This window comes from Sinohyriopsis cumingii, chromosome 4 (genome assembly GCF_028554795.1).
Source record: "Sinohyriopsis cumingii isolate HCF-2022 chromosome 4, ASM2855479v2, whole genome shotgun sequence".
Classification (NCBI taxonomy): Eukaryota; Metazoa; Mollusca; class Bivalvia; order Unionida; family Unionidae; genus Sinohyriopsis; species Sinohyriopsis cumingii.
Window position 1 is genome coordinate 115343494 of NC_142964.1, and position 20498 is coordinate 115363991.

Here is a 20498-nt window from a genome sequence, read left to right on the forward strand (position 1 = left end):
ATGTAAAGTACAACTGTAATGTGCAAAAGTATCTCACTCAGTGAACCATATATACTTGCACATAAGTTGGATCCGACTGCAAACTGCACAGACCCAGATTTGCCATCACATTATGTTTGCACAGAGTAATCAGTACAACAAATAACATAAACCCTGATCTGCCTCCTGGAGCATTATGCAATTGCAGATCAGGGTTTCTGTGGCTTGCAGTCAGACCTGACTTATAAGCTGGTATATATGGTATATCTTGAAATGCTGTCACTTGTATTTTGTATAAATTATCAGCAGTACATACTTTCCACGCTCCAAGTCCCATAGACAAATTCGACGGTCCCATCCTCCACTAAGCTAGAAAAAAGAAAGATATCTAAAATATTACATAAATTTTCATATATTCAAATACAGGAAAGCCATCATTTCAACAGATGTTTTAAGCTGAGATTAATTTATTTCTGGGTGATGGATAGAACCTGATTTTAAATACAACTGACATGAATACAAATTTTAGAAAAATTGCATAGGATATCTCTATTTCTGGGTGGTTATACCAAAATCAAGGTATGATGTTAGGTCTGTATGTTAAACAGTTTCCACTGAATTCTGAACCAAGGGTATAGTGGACAATGAGAACTAGAAAGATGTTTCTGAAACAAATTTTGTTAAAATTGTGAAAAATGATCTGGATCAAACAATCCCTCAGTTGTAAATTAGCAATTTGCTACTGTTTTATTAAAAAGAATTATTAAGGGAGGTGACCATTATAGGAAGTTACACAACATGTATGTATGAAGGACATCTGTATTGGATTATGTATGAACAAGAAAACAGACAAATGGGTTGACATATACAAGAATTCTGTGGAATGCCATGTCTCTTCTCTATTGCTGATGTATAATCCATAATCCTTTCAATGTCACCTGAGGTCTGTTCCATTTAAACATACATCATACCCAGGGAAGGCAGCTTTTAAAAAAAAAACTATATGCCAGGGTACTTTGATTTCAAAGAGTTGATATTCAAATGATAAGAAAATTTTAAATTGCATCTATGGATGAGTATCCCACATTAAAAGTGCCTTCAATGGGTCCCAGGTTTGTTTTACTGGAACAGCCCTGAGCAAGAAACAGAAGTCACTGTCATCTATTTTGTGAGCTGTGAATTGCATTCCTCAAAACCTATGCATCCATATGGTTTCTTGTGCATTTTGTCAGAGAAACTAAATAAAAGGCACACATTTACAGAATCAGTGAAGCATGAAAACTAGGTCTATATAAAAGTATCAATGAATATTTGCTAATGAAAAAACTTAATGCTTATGCCTAAACCAACAACTAAAATGCTTTTTGTGATTCATGTGTGTCACCTATGTCTCACAGACAAGATATAAACCTCAACAATTCAAAGATGAATTACCTGAATACTTGGGATAAAATAAATAACTTGTTCCAACAAAATGAGTGAGTACATGCTTTTTAATGATTTTTTTTTTAGGAAGAACAACACAAACTCCAATTCAAAAGCATAACTCTGTAACAGTCCAGATCTTGATGTGATCTGCTAGCATGATACTGTAACATCCCAGACTCTGATCTGACAGTACATGAGGCTGTAACAGCTTTGACTTGGATCTGCCTGCACAAGATACTGTAACAGCCCATATCTCAGTCTGCCAGCATTTGATACTGTAACAGCCCATATCTCAATCTGCCAGCACATGATTCTATAACAGCCCATATCTCAGTCTGCCAGCACATGATACTATAGAAGCCCATATCTGTCTGCCAGCACATGATACTGTAACAGCCCATATCTCAGTCTGTCTGCACATGATACTGTAACAGCCCATATCTCAATCTGCCAGCACTAGATACTGTAACAGCCCATGATACTGTAACAGCCCATATCTCAGTCTGCCAGCACATGATACTGTAACAGCCCATATCTCAATCTGCCAGCACATGATACTGCAACAGCCCATATCTCAATCTGCCAGCACATGATACTATAAAAGCCCATATCTCAGTCTTCCAGCACATGATACTGTAACAACCCATATCACAATCTATAGCAAGTGATACTGTGACAGCCCATATCTCAATCTATCAACACATGATGCTGTAACAACCTTGACTCTGATCTGCCTGCATATGATGCTGTAACAGCCCATATCTCAAATCTGCCAGCACATGATGCTGTAACAGCCCATATCTCAGTCTGCCAGCACATGATACTGTAACAGCCCATATCTCAGTCTGACAGCGCATGATACTGTAACAGCCCATATCTCAGTCTGACAGCACATGATACTGTAACAACCTTGACTCTGATCTGCCTGCATATGATGCTGTAACAGCCCATATCTCAATCTGCCAGCACATGATGCTGTAACAGCCCATATCTCAATCTGCCAGCACATGATACTATAACAGCCCATATCTCAGTCTGCCAGCACATGATACTGTAACAGCCCATATCTCAGTCTGCCAGCACATGATACTGTAACAGCCCATATCTCAATCTGACAGCACATGATACTGTAACAGCCCATATCTCAATCTGACAGCACATGGTACTGTAACAACTTTGACTAAGATCTGTCAGCACATGATACTGTAACAACCCATATCACAATCAGCCAGCATGTGATACTGTGACAGCCCATATCTCAGTCTATCAACACGTGATGCTGTAACAACCTTGACTCTGATCTGCCTGCATATGCTGTAACAGCCCATATCTCAAATCTGCCAGCAAATGATACTGTAACAAACCATGACTCTGGTCTGCCTTCACATGATACTGTAACAGCCCAAACCTCAATCTGCCAACATATGATGGTGTAATAGCCCATGATCTGATCTGACAGCACATGGTATTGTAACAGCTCATACTTTGGTCTGCCAGGACACGATACTGTACAGCTCAGACTTTGATCTGCCACAATGTGATACCTAAACAGCCCCAACTCTAATCTGCCAAGACATGATATGCTAGTAACCCAAGATCTGACCTGCCAACACATGATACTGTAAAAGCCGAGACCCTTATCTGCTTGCATATGATACTGTAATTTCTAAAGCCTTAATCTGCCTGTATATGATACAGTGCAGTCCATATATTAATCTACCTGCACATTATGATGTAATAGCCTGGACCCTGATCTGCTTGTACACTGTACTATCACTATCCAGGTCTTGATCTGCCTGCAAATTATACTGTTAGCAGTCCAGACTATTATTTGCCAGTACATGTGACTGCAAACCTGGATCTATGTTTTCAGATGGATGCAAATACACACAGGTAAATAATGTATTGGGTTTTTCTCAGAATTTAGGCACAGAGTCCCAGCATGAGTTCCAATCATATTTATATAGGAGTCATAATTAAAATTTTCTTACAGTTCTGAGAGTCAGACACTGTGCTCAGTCAAAAAGAAACCCTGCAGTATCAAAGAGGCCACACAGATGACATCTAATTTCTTCTCCTTGTCCACCCATAACAAGTATTTTTCTCTAAGATTGTCATATAAAGTGAATACCCTCTCTGGCATTTTGATAATGGAAGATTTTGAATTTTTATGGTGCAATTTTTATATCAACACAGTATCAATGAATAAATCAAACTTTCAGTTGTTTACCTTAATTATAGATACTAAGACAGCAAGAATGTCTTTTTGTATGACATTGATCCTATGTCATATGTATAAGAAAAACATGTAACAACTGAGACATTATGAAAGAAATTTAAAACACTGCATGTCTCCACTGTATAACCTTGCCACATGCTGTTGGTAAAATGCTTTTAATAACTAGATAATCAATGAATGTTTAGCATAACTGAGTTGTACACGTCACATAGTATAAATGTGTAGCATAACTGAGTTTACAAGTCACATAGTATGAATGTGTAGCATAAATGAGTTGTACAAGTCACATAGTATGAATGTGTAGCATAACTGAATTGTATGTCATCCAGTATGAATCTGTAGCATAACTGAGTTGTACAAGTCACATAGTATGAATGTGTAGCATAACTGAGTTGTATAAGTCACAGAGTATGAATGTGTAGCATAAATGAGTTGTACAAGTCACATAGTATGAATGTGTAGCATATATGAGTTGTACAAGTCACATAGTATGAATGTGTAGCATAACTGAGTTGTATAAGTCACACAGTATGAATGTGTAGCATAACTGAGTTGTATAAGTCACAGAGTATGAATGTGTAGCATAAATGAGTTGTACAAGTCACATAGTATGAATGTGTAGCATATATGAGTTGTACAAGTCACATAGTATGAATGTGTAGCATAACTGAGTTGTATAAGTCACAGAGTATGAATGTGTAGCATAACTTAGTTGTACAAATCACATAATATGAATGTGTAGCACAAATGAGTTGTACAAGTCACATAGTATGAATGTACAGCATAAATGAGTTGTACAAGTCACACAGTATGAATCTGTAGCATAACTGAATTGTATAAGTCACATAGTATGAATGTGTAGCATAAATAAGTTGTACAAGTCACATAGTATGAATGTACAGCATAAATGAGTTGTACAAGTCACACAGTATGAATCTGTAGCATAACTGAATTGTATAAGTCACATAGTATGAATGTGTAGCATAAATAAGTTGTACAAGTCACATAGTATGAATGTACAGCATAAATGAGTTGTACAAGTCACACAGTATGAATCTGTAGCATAACTGAGTTGTATAAGTCACATAGTATGAATGTGTAGCATAAATGAGTTGTACAAATCATACAGTATGAATGTGCAGCAGAACTGAGTTGTACAAGTTGCACTATGAATGTGTAGTACAAATGACTTGTACAAGTCACATAGTATGAATGTGTATCATAACTGAGTTGTACAAGTTATATACGTTTCATTAATGGGGAGAATACACATCATATATACTGGAGAAAACACTGCATATCCCTTTTGTTTGTATATAAATAAGATACCTGGATTTACTTACCACATAGGTGGTATCACACCCCAGCTCCTTGCCAATAACAACCAGACTGGTGACACAGCTCAAATGCCCAGCAAATACATATTTGCAAACAAATCCTGCCACTCTGTTTGTAACAGAATCTCTCTCCTGTAACATAAAAAAAAATGTTTCCAGGATATTAAGTTTTACTGCTGAAAAAAAACCTAAAATATTATATTACATAAAGGCAAAAAATGTTTGGCCCAGAAGTCATAAACCTGTACAATCACTACAACATAAAGGCTAATTAAATCTGGCCCAGAAGTCACAAAACTGTATGATCACTACAACATAAAGGCTAATTGAAACCTGGCCCAGAAGTCACAAAACACTCTGATCACTATGACATATAGGTATAGTGGTACCAATTGTACAACCCCAGGTGGGTGGAGCTTAAGGTTTGGTGAACACTGTATTCAGGAATAACAACAAAACTAGCTGTGATTGGTGCAATATGTAAGAGTTGTACTTTCTCTTAAGCTTTAAAAAAGCTGAGCCTCCTGGCAACATGTGAGATTATGTTAATTCATATCCAGATGATAGTTTGTATTTTTTAAGATTTTTTTTAAAAATGTGCTACACATGACTGAAAATGTGTCTGGTGTGACTAGATAACTCTTACCCCAATCTAGTTCCTGCAGAGTTATCTCTCTTAATTGCAATGGAATACCTGGTTCTGTCCTTGTCAAATTGACAATCTAACATTGTTCTCTATGACAGTGTGTGACATGGATGCTGAGGTAGGATAGAAAGTATATTTATTTCACATAACATTAGCACTGAAGTCTATGGAAAAACAATTGGTACCATGATACCTATAAGGAAGAACAGCCTCACAGTGTATCCAAAGAAATGCATACACGTGGGCAGCATTTATGAACTGTACTAGTTTGATTTAGGAAAACAAATGGATGCTAACACTTTGAGTCAAACACTGATAGTCTTTTAAGAATAAAATGTATGAAATCTTCAGAAAAAAGCACAGAAGGACTTTGGATGGGGGCTTTTGATTATTATAGCTATGACAGAAATAGATTTGTATTGCCTGATGCCTTTATGTCAGCTCCAACATACATACAACAAAATAAGTTATGTAAACATAATATAGTTGATTTTGGCCAAATACTGACTATTTTACATGCAAAACATGATATATCATGTATTTAAAAAAAACTATCTTGTTTTTGTAAGGCATGCCATAAACCAGAATAGAGAACACTTTAAGTACACTTGTAGATCACTTGTACCATGTAGGATGTTCTGGTATGAGTGATTTTAGGTAATTTATTAAAGATATGGTATTCCTTCTCACTCTGATTTTAATTGTCCTGCTCTAACTGTCCATTTTTGTACACTTTCCTGCCTTGAAATTGTTCATGCGGTTTATTTAGATACATTTTCTTGCATTCCCATTTCACTGAAGTAGCAGAGAATACCAACAGACAAGAGCAGTTTCTTTAAGTCAGCATTTTCTATTAACACTTGTATAAGCCCACTTATAAAATACTATTGACTTTCAACTAATTCTGTTTATTTCTGTCCAGCTGTTCTTGTGGAATTTCCATATTAGGTCAAACATTATTGAGTGATAACCATATTAGTCACATATTGCCCATTACTTCCATTCAAGTCCACACTGTTCTTCAAACTATGCATTCCATTGCAAAAATCCAAACTGGCATGGGATCATATCTGCATGTTTACAGAAGGCTGCACTCCACATGCCGGCATTGTATAGAACATGAACTATGTGAAATAAAACAGGCACCTCATTTCAGAAAACAAAATTACATCACTCTTGAGGTCTCCACTACATATAGAAGCCTGAATTTTAGGTTCTCACTTTATCAATAATGCACTTTTGTATAATTTAATTGCATTGAAGTTAATACATGTGTTCATGAACTCATCTATATTACACGGATAATATATTGGAGGAAATAAAGATACCACACCTTAAGTATATCATTCAGTTATCTCCCTTACACCAGACATAACATTTCAAGAAATTAAAAACTCACATTTTCAGTGACTGGTTATACAAATAAAGAGAAGATTTGTGAAGTATTATATTAGCCCTCAATCTTGATGCAAATGTAAGTAGAAGCAATTTAATAATTTCTCACAGTAAAGTTTACAAGTTTAAAAACTGGTAAAGTATGTTTTGTTTGGTTCAGGTATTTTTCTGCCAAACTGAAGCCCATTACTGTTAATTTCTTATGTAGAAGAAATATAAATGATATGCATCTATATTATCTAAATTATTCACCCTTTTATATTAGATGGGAACAAACACCACTTCACCAGAAATGTTGGTGCCTGTAAGGGATGTTATAGCACAGGTGCCTTCAGACTGTCATTGGACCTACGGGGCACTGCCTCCACATATTTGTCCAAGATAAGGTCATCAAACTTTCACTTCTCATTTTTCTCATTGATGCTTTTGATTTCTTTAATTTCTTTATCATAAGCTACATCTCCCTTTTAGGTACACACTTTCCTCCTGTTTTTAACTCAATTTGACTCACTATACTTTTTGTTTATATTTGGCATTTTTCTGTATTTTATTCCCCAAATTTCACCCCAAATCCAAACCAGGAAGGCTGCCCTGGTGAGCTCTTGGGGAAAGGCAATTGAGCTCCCATTTTCTTCCCATGATATAGCCAACAGTATGTTAAAAGTTCCATTATAACCAACATAAAAACTCTTACTTTGCATGAGTAAGATTTTGCAAGAAATATCAGATGTGAGATATATAGATGTCCAGGTTTAAGTTCCAGTCATAATGACCTCTCCTGGAGATTGATGTCAAATAATATTTTGGGTAAACTTTCCTAAATATTGGACTGAAGTATTATCTGTTACACAGACCCTAATAATAAATATGTTTAGTTTTCCATTGACATGTACTTCTAGAAATAGTTAAATACTCATGGAATTAGTTTCTCCAATACATATTTTATGGAAGAATAACATCAAGATGGCATACACTGTTTTGACAGGAATCTGAAAGACTAAAATGTCATGTCAAAACTAATAACAGCTCTTTTTTTATTTACCATCCTCATTTTCTTTTTTCTTAAGGTATTCTGTATCAATGATCTCACAGATTATTTGACAGCAAAATCTGTACCAGTGAGGGAATTTCTGTATGAGTTGCTACAACATCTTCATACAATAAAAGCTGTTAATAAAATCTTAATGAAATCAAGTTTAGTTCCATTTCTATTACTGACCCATTCCTTTAGTCCCATTTCTATTACTTACCTTTCCTTTAGTTCTATAACTTTTCCTTTAGTTCTATTTCTATTATTTACCCTTTCCTGTAGTTCTATTTCTATAATGTATTCTTTCCTTTAGTTCCATTTCTATAACTTTCCCCTTATTTTAGTTCTATTTCTATAACTTACTTGTTCCTTAAGTTCTATTCCTATTACTTATCCTTTTCTTTAGTTCCATTTCTATTACTTACCCTTTCCTTTTGTTTTTGTGGCAGGAGTTCTGAGTCAGCATCAAGAAGGATGCTAAACTTTGTTACTAAACTATCAATGTCCTGAGGTTTCATGCTCTGTAACACCTCCACAGCCTGGTCATCAAAGCCCCACACATCTGCATTGCAGAAATGACCATATTATGCTGAATACATTCATATCCATTTATCAGGGGGAGAGTCCTTATTGTTTTATATAAACTTCACATTTTTCATGGAAAATGTTCAAGAAAACTTTAATATATAAAACAAAAGGATGTACATATTGTAAGGAAATTTTAAATGTGTTGTGATTTGGATTTTTAATGTAGCTTTAACAATAATTCAGTCATATCGCTACGATGTCTGCAATGTGGCAGTTTATAGTGATGTCTAGCACTGGGGCATCATGCCGCAGACATATAGCATGATGTCCCACCCAGTCAGCTGTTAGTACCATTTTTGAAAGTCTCTGGTATGACTCGACCGGGGATCAAACCCACGACCTCCTGCATCTGAGGCAGATGCTCTAACCACTAGGCCACCACAAGACTAGCTGTACTAACAAGATTGTGTGGAAATTTTAACTAAAACTGAAAATGTCAAATGCCATCAATGGGACTGCCATACTTGGAGTTCTCATGATTAGATTAAGGTGCTGGCCTACTGAACACCAATTATATTACATGCCCTAGGACAATATTAAAATTTAGGACTTGTCTTACATGATTTTGAAACAGAATTTGCATGAAAAGATTAAGAAAATGGGTAAAAGCACACAAAGAATTACAACCTTTATCATTCCCTATGTTTTTATCACAGACTGATTTAATTGTTATACAGCTTTTGTGGTAACTCACTAGCAAATTGTTATATCGACATGAAATATAAATTTATATAATTTTCAGCATATACATTTATCATTATAGCCCTTGTACACAAGACTAAAATTGGAGTGATACTGCCCTCATTTGGAAACACAAATATTCTAATATCACATTTTTAAATTTATATTATCCATCACATCACAGATTTTACAAACGAATCCACTCTGGTGTCCTAGTGGTTAGAGTGTTTGCCTTGGGTGCAGGAGGTCGTGAGTTTGAATCCCAGCCGAGTCATACCAAAGACTTATAAAAATGGTACTAACAGCTGACTCAATAGGAACTCAGCATTAAGGGATTAGTGTTAGGACTGGTCGGCCTTTTGTCAGGATAATGTGACTGGGTGGGACACCATGCTACATGTCTGTAGCATGATGTCCCAGTGCTAGACATCACTAAAAACTGCCACAATGCAAACATCATAGTATTATGACTAAAAAATTTGTAAAGCTATGTTAAAATCCCAAATCACACACATAAACACACACACACACACATGCACACACACACACACACATTCTGGAATAAGGTTTTTCCTTCTATATGGTTTTAATTTACATTATCAAAATTTCTACACTTCTGCTGTATTTATGTAACATTGATTCTAACTAATGAATGCCCTAAAACAAAACATCTGAAATATGACCATACATACTCACTTATAAGTCAAGTCCAACTGCAAACTACACAGGCTCAGATCTAATGTCGCATAACGTGCAAGCAGATCTTGGTCTGTGCAATTTGTTAGGAGTAATCAGCAGAACAAACAATATATACCCTGGTCTGCAGATGCATACTATAGCAGATAATTCTATTTGTTGTTTGCAGTTTGACTGGACTTATAAGCAAGTATATACAGTACTTAGTCATTTAGCCTTTTTGGACACGCTGTTAATGAAACATAATATATTTAAAAAACATCACACAAATATAAAAATTATAATGTAAGAGTCAGACCTTAATTACACATAATCACCCAATAATTTGTACACCTGCGACTATCCTGTATTAGATTAAAATCATTTAGATACATCTAATGGGCAACATTTTAATTTCAGGAAAAAGTCTGGGCCACAGCTCTATGATTATATCTGTAAGCATGTATAAATCTGTTATTTAAAATTTGGTAAAATAATATGTAAATACACATGATACAATTATTATCATTAAGACACCACAACATGGCAAAATTTTGATAATACAATCTGGACTTGTCAACCTGTATCATAAATAAATAGAGAAATATACAGATATATTTTAAATGCAAAAAAAAAGAAAAACAAGAGAGAAATGATTTTAAACAACAAAATTCAACTCAATTTAGTCACGGAGAATTGTTCTATTCTTACTCCACACTCAGCACCATTTTATGAAAACTACAGCTCCATAATGTAAGGCAAAGTGTGTAGCAAACGGCTAATTCCTAACTGGAAGACTTTTGTGAAAATTAGCCATCAGTATAATGCTTAAATAAGTTTGTTGTCTATTTACAAAAGTGCATATTGAATTACGAACCAATCTGCCAGTACAAAAGTAATCCCTAAAAGAGTTAAGAAAATCTTATTTTTAAAAATGAAATCTGTGTCGAATTTCAGCTGTGTCCATCCTGAGTACAGTCAATATAGAACACTGTCATTCAGATTTATCGGACGTCATGCATATCCATGCATATCAAAGTCAACTGGCAATATAACAATGGCAATTAAATTGAAGAAATATATTTATCCAGATTTAATGAGGCTGCTGGACTGCAGAAAGCATGTGTGGAAGTATGACATGGGAATTAAACGAAAAGGAGATAATGCATTCTGGGAAATTTGTTGGAGATAAGTGAGGGTGACAGTATACCATATGGAGGAACAGCAGATGTAGACTATACATATTCAGTGCCATTTTTACTTATGTACAATGTGCCATAATGTCAACAGTATAGATTCAGATCTTCACCTGAAAAATAAAGCTAACATTTTATTTACTGAAAATCAGAAGTAGAGCAAACAAAGTACCAGTCTGCCATTTCATTATGCAATGGCAGATCTGGGTTTGTGCTATTTGCAGCTGGATTTTTTATACAGAAGCACATCAGGAAGCAACAAACTTCATAACAATAGCTCTTCAAATCAAATAAACCAGTCTGTAAACTTACAGATATTCATGTCCTCTGAGGCTGCCAGTATATAGTCCAAACTTTCCACAAAGACAATTTTCAAAATTGTTGTATTTGGGTGATTATGAGTAGATACCTGTAATGAAACAAATCATTTTGAAAATATATACATACAGTGAGACCTTTCTTAAGGGAACCCCCAAAAATGGCCTCTGATGGCAAGTGGTCCTTTTAAGGCAAGTTTTTTCACATCTAAAGCATCAAAAATAAAATTAAATGTTGTGGTCTCTAAAGACAAATGGTCTCTTAAAATAAGTGGTTTTTAGCACATACCATAGGATCCAAGCAATCCAGAATCATAAATGTACAAATTTTCTGTGTTAATGGCAAAATAATAATACACTCAGATAAAAAATTATTTCATATCAATGAGATCATAAATTATCAAATCAATGAGATCATAAATGATCACATCAGTGAGATTATAAATGATCACACTATTGAGATCATATTGATCATATCAATGAGATCATAAATTTCATTCTGAGAAGCAGAGTAAGCACTGTGGTTACCTTAATCCAATCTCCTTCTTTTCAACTAATAATCTGACATGAACATTATTTGCAGATTTATCATATTTCCTCCTGTGTAATACATTTACTGTGAACAGCAATGACTCAGATCTGCTGGACTACAATGTGCTGGCAAATCATCCATTGTTATCCAATTTTAGGTAACAGTGGATACACTGATCTGCCAACACATAATGTAATGGCAAATCTGTCTCCACACCATTAGCAATCGGATGTACATTCATGCAAGAACAAATGGTGTAAATCTGATCTGATAGTAAAAATACCAACCTACACTTTAGTGTCTCATTACATAGTGTTCTTCATACAAAAACTGTGGTAGATTAATCCAGAAATGTAATACATAAAACACACTTTTTTATTATAATATAAAAGCAAGATACATTGTAATGTAACTTTCTGTGCAAATGTAGTCCATACATGTGATTCTACCAGAGATAGGCAATGATGCACTTCAAATAGTCAGATTAAGCAGTGTCAAACAACAACTAACATGTACACAAATAGCTGTAAGTTGATATTCTATTGCTGTAATTTGGAGAATTTAAAGCCAAAGGCAGAATCTTTTTTTCTAAGTTTTATAAATAATGAAAGGATCAGAAAGGTGCTCCATAATGGCTTTCAGATCTTTAATTAAAAATCACCCAACTTTTGCTTGCAGTGAAATAAAAAGGAGAGACTGACTAAAACATGATTTTTGCAGAAACACTTGAGTAAGCATTTTTATTTTTTAAGATTATTTAATGGCAGTTTTAATTTTTTTGGTCAATTTGTGTCAAAATGACAAAACATGTGATTTCTCCCAATGCTAAGAAAACACAGGCTAAGAAATATTACAGAAAGTTCAGTAATACTTTGAAATCCAAGTTCAATTGTGTGCAGATACATAGAAAAGGAGGAATAAATGATATTGCCAGCTGTATACAGACACTATCACAAAGGAACAATGATTCTTCTGTAACAAACACACCCACTTTGAAGGCCTGTTGAGGCTATCAGAAGTGGATAGTGTTGCATCTGCAAGATACTTTCTTTGCAAATTTAGTGGCAGAGCACAATTTACAATTCCTCACTGCAGAATATTTTACCACACTGATTAAAAGTTTCTCCAGAATCAGGGACTGCACAAAGATTTTCATGCCAGTGTACAAGGATAACTCAAACTGTCACTCAAGTCCTAGTCCTCGTCCCCACCCCCAGGTCAGAGAAGTTGAAAATATGTGTAGAGGTCAGAAGTTCAGTGTCATCAGTGAGAATACATATCATCGCAAAAAAATGCACTTGTTTTGTTTTCACTCCCCTTAAAACACATAAACTTTATGTTGATTAAAAACAACTACTGATTTAGATGACAGTTAAGTGATCAAATTTCTGAAACTGGCTGATTTGATATATTGGTTCTGTCTCGTGTATGTATTTCTGAACAGTCAAAGCAAAGTATGCTTTCAAAATAAAGTAAAAGATATTTCCATCAGCTAATGACAATCTAGAAGAACACATTTTTAAAAAATAGACAACTTTCATATAAAAATATCTAATCAATGAAGCCAAAAGCAAAGTAAAAAAAATCAAACAAAGCCACTATCACCACATCTTTGCTAGTCATTTATGATTTATCTACTTATAATTACCCATTGAACTTTAGCATATGTAACTAGCTGAAATAGTATCTACTGCTCCACTATATTACTGAATACAGCTCAAAGAAACTGATCCTATCAGACTGCTTGTTACACAAAAAACTGTATGTAAGTTTCTCCAATTTAACTTTTCACACACAAGTTTTCTTTCAAGTCTAGGCATGTGAACATCATGGAAATCAACATACAGAATGCCAAGCAGGTCATGTAACTAGTTCTCACATTGGTCAACCCATTTCACTTGCTACAATCAGTACTCAATTGCCCAAATGAGGGAACTTGTTCAAAACAGTTTTGACTACATGTATCTACATCTGCCAAAGGATCAATGAGGACTGAAGCGGCTCAATGAATGACTCTTTGTTAGGGAAGATGCTATCAGCATGATTGCTTTCACCTCTTATATTCTGTATTTTATATTAAACATGCTGAATAAGCTATGATTTAAAAAGAAAATGTTATACTCAGTCAACCACTGTAAGATATGATTTAAAAAGAAAATGTTATACTCAGTCAACCACTGTTCATCATTGTTCTTTCTAAAATAACAAAAATTCACTAGAATTTACTTGAGAAAATATATCAAATGAAGAATGATGAACAACTGCACAAAAGACATCATATAATATGTAATTTTTAAAAAAAGCAGCAACATAAAACCAACTCGATGTTTCAAAGTCTGGGTTTCATTCATTATGCACTTCAAACATTTGTATGTCTTGGAATAAAATTATCATAGGACTGTTCCATTTTGACATATGTGTTATCCAGGGAAGGTAGTTTATCTTTTTTTAATATATGCTATGGTACTATGATTGCTCAAAGAGTTTTTTAAAAATGATACAGATTTCTAACTTGTAACTGCAAGTGACAATACCACATTAATAATGCCTTCCCTTGGTCAAAAATGTTTTAATGAAACAGCCTATTTCAACAAATTTTTATAAATTCATTGTTTTTAGTGAGACACTTTTTTTGGTGAATTTTGTGGCTGCTAAAAACCAAGAATATAATGACTTAACTAACAAAGGAGACAATAAGATGCCCTTCCCCCCATCCATGAATTCAAGTTCCAACAAAATGTCATTTGTTGCAAAACCACAAAAATGCATAACCACAAAAATTAATGAATTCACAGTATCAAAGTTTCTTGAAAATAGACTTAAAGGAGACTAGAAATCAAAATTTTCCTTCTACGTATGTAATTCTCTACAGATTTTAATTCGACTGACATGTTTATAAATTAAATATCGTAAGCGGGTAGTGATTTTATTGCATGGAAGATACCACGATTCCGTAAATTGCCGAGTTTTTCCGAGTTTTAATGAGACGACAGATCACGTGGTACCGTGACGCAATACTAGCCAGTCCTCGAATACAAACATAAACATTGGCGAGCGAGGCAGACGGAAGGAGACCACATTTGGGTTGCACATTCAAAACTTGAATCTGCAGTCTGATATAATAGTTTATGTACTGTACTGGTCAGTGTTAAAAGAATTTGTTTAGGCACAGGCCCCGGGCAGGTGACTTAAATAAACTCAAGCCCTGACTGAAATTCCACAAGCCCGGACAGTTCATACCTGTCAACTCTCAAGCCGGGAGAAAAACCTCCTGATTTTGGGGGTATTTCCTCATCTACATCTCGATCTCGTAATATCTCTAAATTTTTCGCAGCGAAGTCCCGATAATTACATTATGTCTGTCAATTTTCATTTGTCAGAAGAAGAAAAAACCAACCCCAAACCGTTTATAAATAGATATAACGTATGCAATCCACAGTCTAAGCTGCCACACTGCAGACATCGTTGTGATATGACTGAAAAATTGTTAAAGCTACGTTAAAAATTCAAATCACACGCACACACGTCTAAATCCGGCACTGGACGAAATAATTAATATCACACAACATTTTTTTTCTTTTTTTTTTCTTCTTCAGTAAATAGAACGTGAAAATTAAACATTATTCAAGTAAATTTCAGATGTTTTTAAACAACTACAACAGTACTATAGTATAACAAAATTAAAAGAATACAATTGTCACCAATTAGCTTAAATGAATGATCACTGTGAAATTTTCTCTGCAAACAAAAATCGCATCTCCATTTCCGCCAAAGAAACTCGGCCAGTTAACACATGACATTCCTCGACCGTATATGTAAAGTTTAATTACCATAATTAAATTAAAAGGAATAAAACAAAATATACCATGCAGTATATGTGGCCCTAAAGAACTAATTCTGAATAAATATTTTGTTCAGCAAACAGTGTTACATGCATTAAGACTTAAACCTGAAGTCCATGGCATCGTAAGTAACAACAAAATAGGCATCGTTTATTTTGGCAATCAATTGCTGGTGCTTACACACACACACACTGTCGAACAGGGTTTCTTTGAAGTATGTCCGAAGGGCAGTCCTTTTCACAAGATCAATGCAAGGATGGAATATGTTCATCAGTCACATCGGCTTTATTGTGATGTGATGTGATTTTGATTTTTAACGTAGCTTTAACAATTTTTCAGTCATATCGCTACGATGTCTGCAATGTGGCAGTTTATAGTGATGTCTAGCACTGGGGCATCATGCCGCAGACATGTAGCATGATGTCCCACCCAGTCACATTATCCTGACACCAGGCCGACCAGTCCTAACACTAACCTCTTAATGCTGAACGCCAAGCGAGGCAGCTGTTAGTACCATTTTAAAAGTCTTTCGTATGACTCGGCCGGGGATCGAACCCACGACCTCCCGCATCCGAGGCGGACGCTCTAACCATTAGGCCACCGGAACGGTCACATCGGCTTTATTGTTTGCGTACTTAAATCAAAACTTTAGCTATTTTGCAATTTAGCCAGAGCTGACCAGAATATGCAAAATGGGCTTGTCCTGGGGGAATAATAAGGCGTATCACATGGAGAAAAGGTACGTCCCATGGGCGCTCGCACATTGGGGCAAGGGGTTGGGTCAATAGTCCCCCCCCCCAGTTTCTATTGTCAGCCATTTAATGTGAAACTTTGACCTCTTTTCTTTTAATCGCTGTTATTTAAACTGCCCAAGGAATAATTTTATATCAGTTCCAATCATTACAGATTACCGTTTATGCATACTACATGTATACAATGATTTTTTTTAAAAATTTGTAATTTTTATAAGATTACTGAAAATTGTGTTTTCTCGAAACACGACAGGTTTAGAATATTATTTTTGGCAAAGCCTCCATTTGATTAAAATCAAATCTAAATTTCACCTTGGACAGTATTGATTTGATTTAGATTGTGCCATGTTAAGGCATGCATGTCAACATCTTGAAAATACATTTACTAATTTCACCAGCGCGATCAAAGTTTCCTCAGGCAAACAATTTTTGTTTCGACAAGCCTGACGGGCACCTCATTTTGAATACAGGATGGGCCGGAACTAAAACCAGAGGGACCCAGGGTGTCGGGCTATCCGATTTATTTTTAGCACTGCTGGTGTAGATAAAAAATCTGTGAATTGATTGTTGCATTTTGTGGTCACTTACTCGGCCTTCTGCCTATTTTCGTAACTCGCACGTTCAACACTTTTCCCAGGATTTAAAATATTCAACGTTATGTCTGGAACAGAGCCAACTTTTTGTCTAAGCCTAGCGTTTGCGTATCCTTGAGCTGCCATTTTTTCAGAATCCCTGTCGTAACAGTTCTTTGAGAAATGTAACGAGCACATAGGGCTGTATGGTGTTGCTTTGAAATCGACTCGTCTGTAATAATGTATCCATTCTTTCAGTATGCCTTTATCTTTCGGAAAAGAAAAAAAAATGTTGTCCACTGGCTTTTCTTAATGTTTTATTACACCCGTAAGCAACGCAAAACGGTATTGTCTTTTACTCTGGCAACTCCCACTTGGGCTGCTGGAGTCGCTACTATGACGTCACATCCCGAAAGTAACCGAATAGGCGCGGAAATTTTGCATACGAGGTCACGGAAATTCAGCTCCTAGAAGAGAGGCCAATATTTTAATATTGGCATTTCGGTCGCAGATGATACTTCAGAATAAGGTTTACTGCTATAGTACCTTTATTATTATCCAATATTTCCATTGGTTTCTGGTCTCCTTTAAGCATAAATAAAGGATCATATAATATTCCTTTATGTGGAAAAAGTGTATTCAAGAAACTATTACATTTCATCCAATTACCGGTATGTAGATTTACAGTGAAAAATGTGCATCTATAAAAGACCAGTTTTTGCAAGTTTTCCAAGAAATATTTCAGTGGAAAAAAGTAAAAATTAAGATAAAAGTTGCCAAAATGCAAAAACTGTTACATACTGAAGAAATTAAAAGTATGAAAAGTTAGTATTTATAATAAGACTATTTTCATACAATCATGACTACATTCTTATAAACTGTTAGTGATAAAAACATTTTGATATACCATATAATTACTTCCTTCAATGCCAGGTCCAACTGCAAAATGTATAGGTTCAGATCTGCCATCACAAATTGCTCCAGCAGATCTGGGTCTAAGTAGTTCCTCTTTAGGTGTAATCAGTACAACAAACAACACAGACCCTGATCTACCAGCTTATTATGTCATGAGTGATTAGAGTCTAAATTGTTTGCAACTAGACCTATCACATAAGTAAATATACATTGTACTCATTTTAGAATTATATATATAACATTAAAATTATAAATATTGGTGGGGATGGAATTAAGTGTTTTGGGAGTAAACAGTAAATAGAAAATTTCATGGGGTGATACTGTTTGTCTTAACAACCAATCAATAATACTACTTTCTGTGGCAGATTGAATTTTATGGATATTCATTACCCACATACAAAATTAAATCATATCCACCACAAAAAAAGCTCTATTCACTGGAGTTACTGAATTATCAAATTAATGTTTTCACTTGGGTCAACAGATACAGGTAATATTATTATCAAACAACTAGGGTGTGTAGATAATGAATGTTTTCAGAATGCAACAAAATGAAAGTGCAGCTGACCTACGAAAGATTATAATCATTAAAGATTTATCAAGGTCTCATATACTTTTTGCAGACTTTTTACTGCTTTCTTTCCCAGAATGGTTATTGTGATTATGTAAATTGTATAAGCATTTATTTAATAAGAGACATAAGCCACAGCCACAACATTTTACGCCATTCTATCCCTGAATACATATCACTATGATATACCTAGGTATAAAGTGAATCAGATTGATGATATCATCATGTAATGATGACATCACATAGAGCTGCGCAGCAAAAGTTGATTTCACAAAAGCAAACAACCTCAAGATGGGCAACCACTTTAGTCTTGCACAAAGCAGGCATGTTACTACTGCATGATCCTGGCATAGGATCAGCTTCATCTTAAAAAAATTATTGCAAAATTTGACCTGTAAAACACTAATGCTGATAAATTGATTTTTATGCCATAATCATTTATGAAAGTGGAACAAAAATATAGACAAAAAAAGTGTATACATATGTGCCCATTTTCTCACTAAATTTCAGTTGATCACCTACATTTTCAAATCATCTAGAATAAAAGTAATCTGGCTGCAGCTCTTCACAAGAAAAGACATGAAAACTAAAAGCATTTTTAACACCTTACTCACTGGAGGCACCTAAAACAAAAGGCATGACAAGTATCTGCATGAGGTGTATACAGAGAAAACAAAAATATGAATACAAAGTTTCATAGAAAAGTTTCAGATTAGAAAGTAATGTCATTTCTTGAATGTATGAGCATGAAAATAAAAGTTAAAAGTTAGGTACTTTACAATCCCTTTAAAATATATTTCTATGCAAGACTGGTTACACTGGTCAACAGTGAAATCATTACTGACTTGAAAAGGCCCTAATCTGTAGTATTTTGGTGTGCCGAACACGAATATAACCGTGAAAAATTTGTATTGGCTCTCGTTTTGAAGATATTCATATACCTCATTTTCTATGTTTCACTGTGTAAATTTCTCCAGTAGGACTGCAGCAACATCCGGAATAATGATGTAACATTGCATAATACCATCATGCTCACATCATCCACAGCTGATTGCATCATTTTCTGATGCAATGCAATACTAATGCCATGCGGCTGCTGAAGTAAGTTGACGTCAGCAGTGTACTATACATGTGTAGGCCTATTATACTAATGCCAGGCGGCTGCTGAAGCTGACGTAAGCAGTGTACTATATAAAGCCCAATCAGATAGGTTCAGCATTTAAAATATTTTAGACATTGTGCGAGACAGTTCAAGCTACTGTTACATAAAACTTATTATTTTATCCATTTACGTACAATAAAGAACAGTAATGCCTCGAAAGTGTGTTAATACCGCGGACAATTTTTGCTATATTTGTGGGGAAGTGACATTTGCCAACCAGAAGAAAAGTATCAATTCTCAAGTGAAGAAGGCATATCATCTTTACTTCGGATGCAAGGTTGGTGACCAAGACAAGCCTTGGGCTCCGCATATATGCTGTGCTACATGTACAACACAGCTTTCACAGTGGTTGAATTGCAAAAGGTCATCAATGCCGTTTGCAGTCCCAATGGTGTGGAGAGAGCCAAGCAACCACCTAAATGACTGTTACTTCTGCTTGGTTCCTCCTCTTTCCGGCGGAATAACGAAGCGAAAGAAGTCGAGAATAGTCTACCCAAACATTCCGTCTGCATTGAGACCAGTTCCACATGGTGAGGGACTTCCTATTCCAGAACCTCCAGCAGAATATTCTCTTGATTCATCTGACGAAGACAAAGGTGAGTCGACCTGTTCTTCTCCTGGTCCATCAGCATGCAGTGATC

The 20498-nt window shown here is 35.2% G+C and overlaps 1 protein-coding gene across 1 annotated transcript in view; it reads right to left on the minus strand.

Moving 5' to 3' along the window:
- LOC149801930 (uncharacterized) overlaps positions 1 to 20498 on the minus strand; it is a 96610-nt gene that overhangs the window by 18057 nt on the left and 58055 nt on the right. The window contains exons 13-16 of the mRNA XM_089956310.1: positions 11507 to 11603; positions 8480 to 8616; positions 4990 to 5115; positions 296 to 348 (exon numbers count right to left, since the gene is read on the minus strand). Coding sequence (XP_089812436.1) covers positions 296 to 348; positions 4990 to 5115; positions 8480 to 8616; positions 11507 to 11603 — 413 coding nt within the window. The remainder of the gene's footprint in view (positions 1 to 295; positions 349 to 4989; positions 5116 to 8479; positions 8617 to 11506; positions 11604 to 20498) is intronic.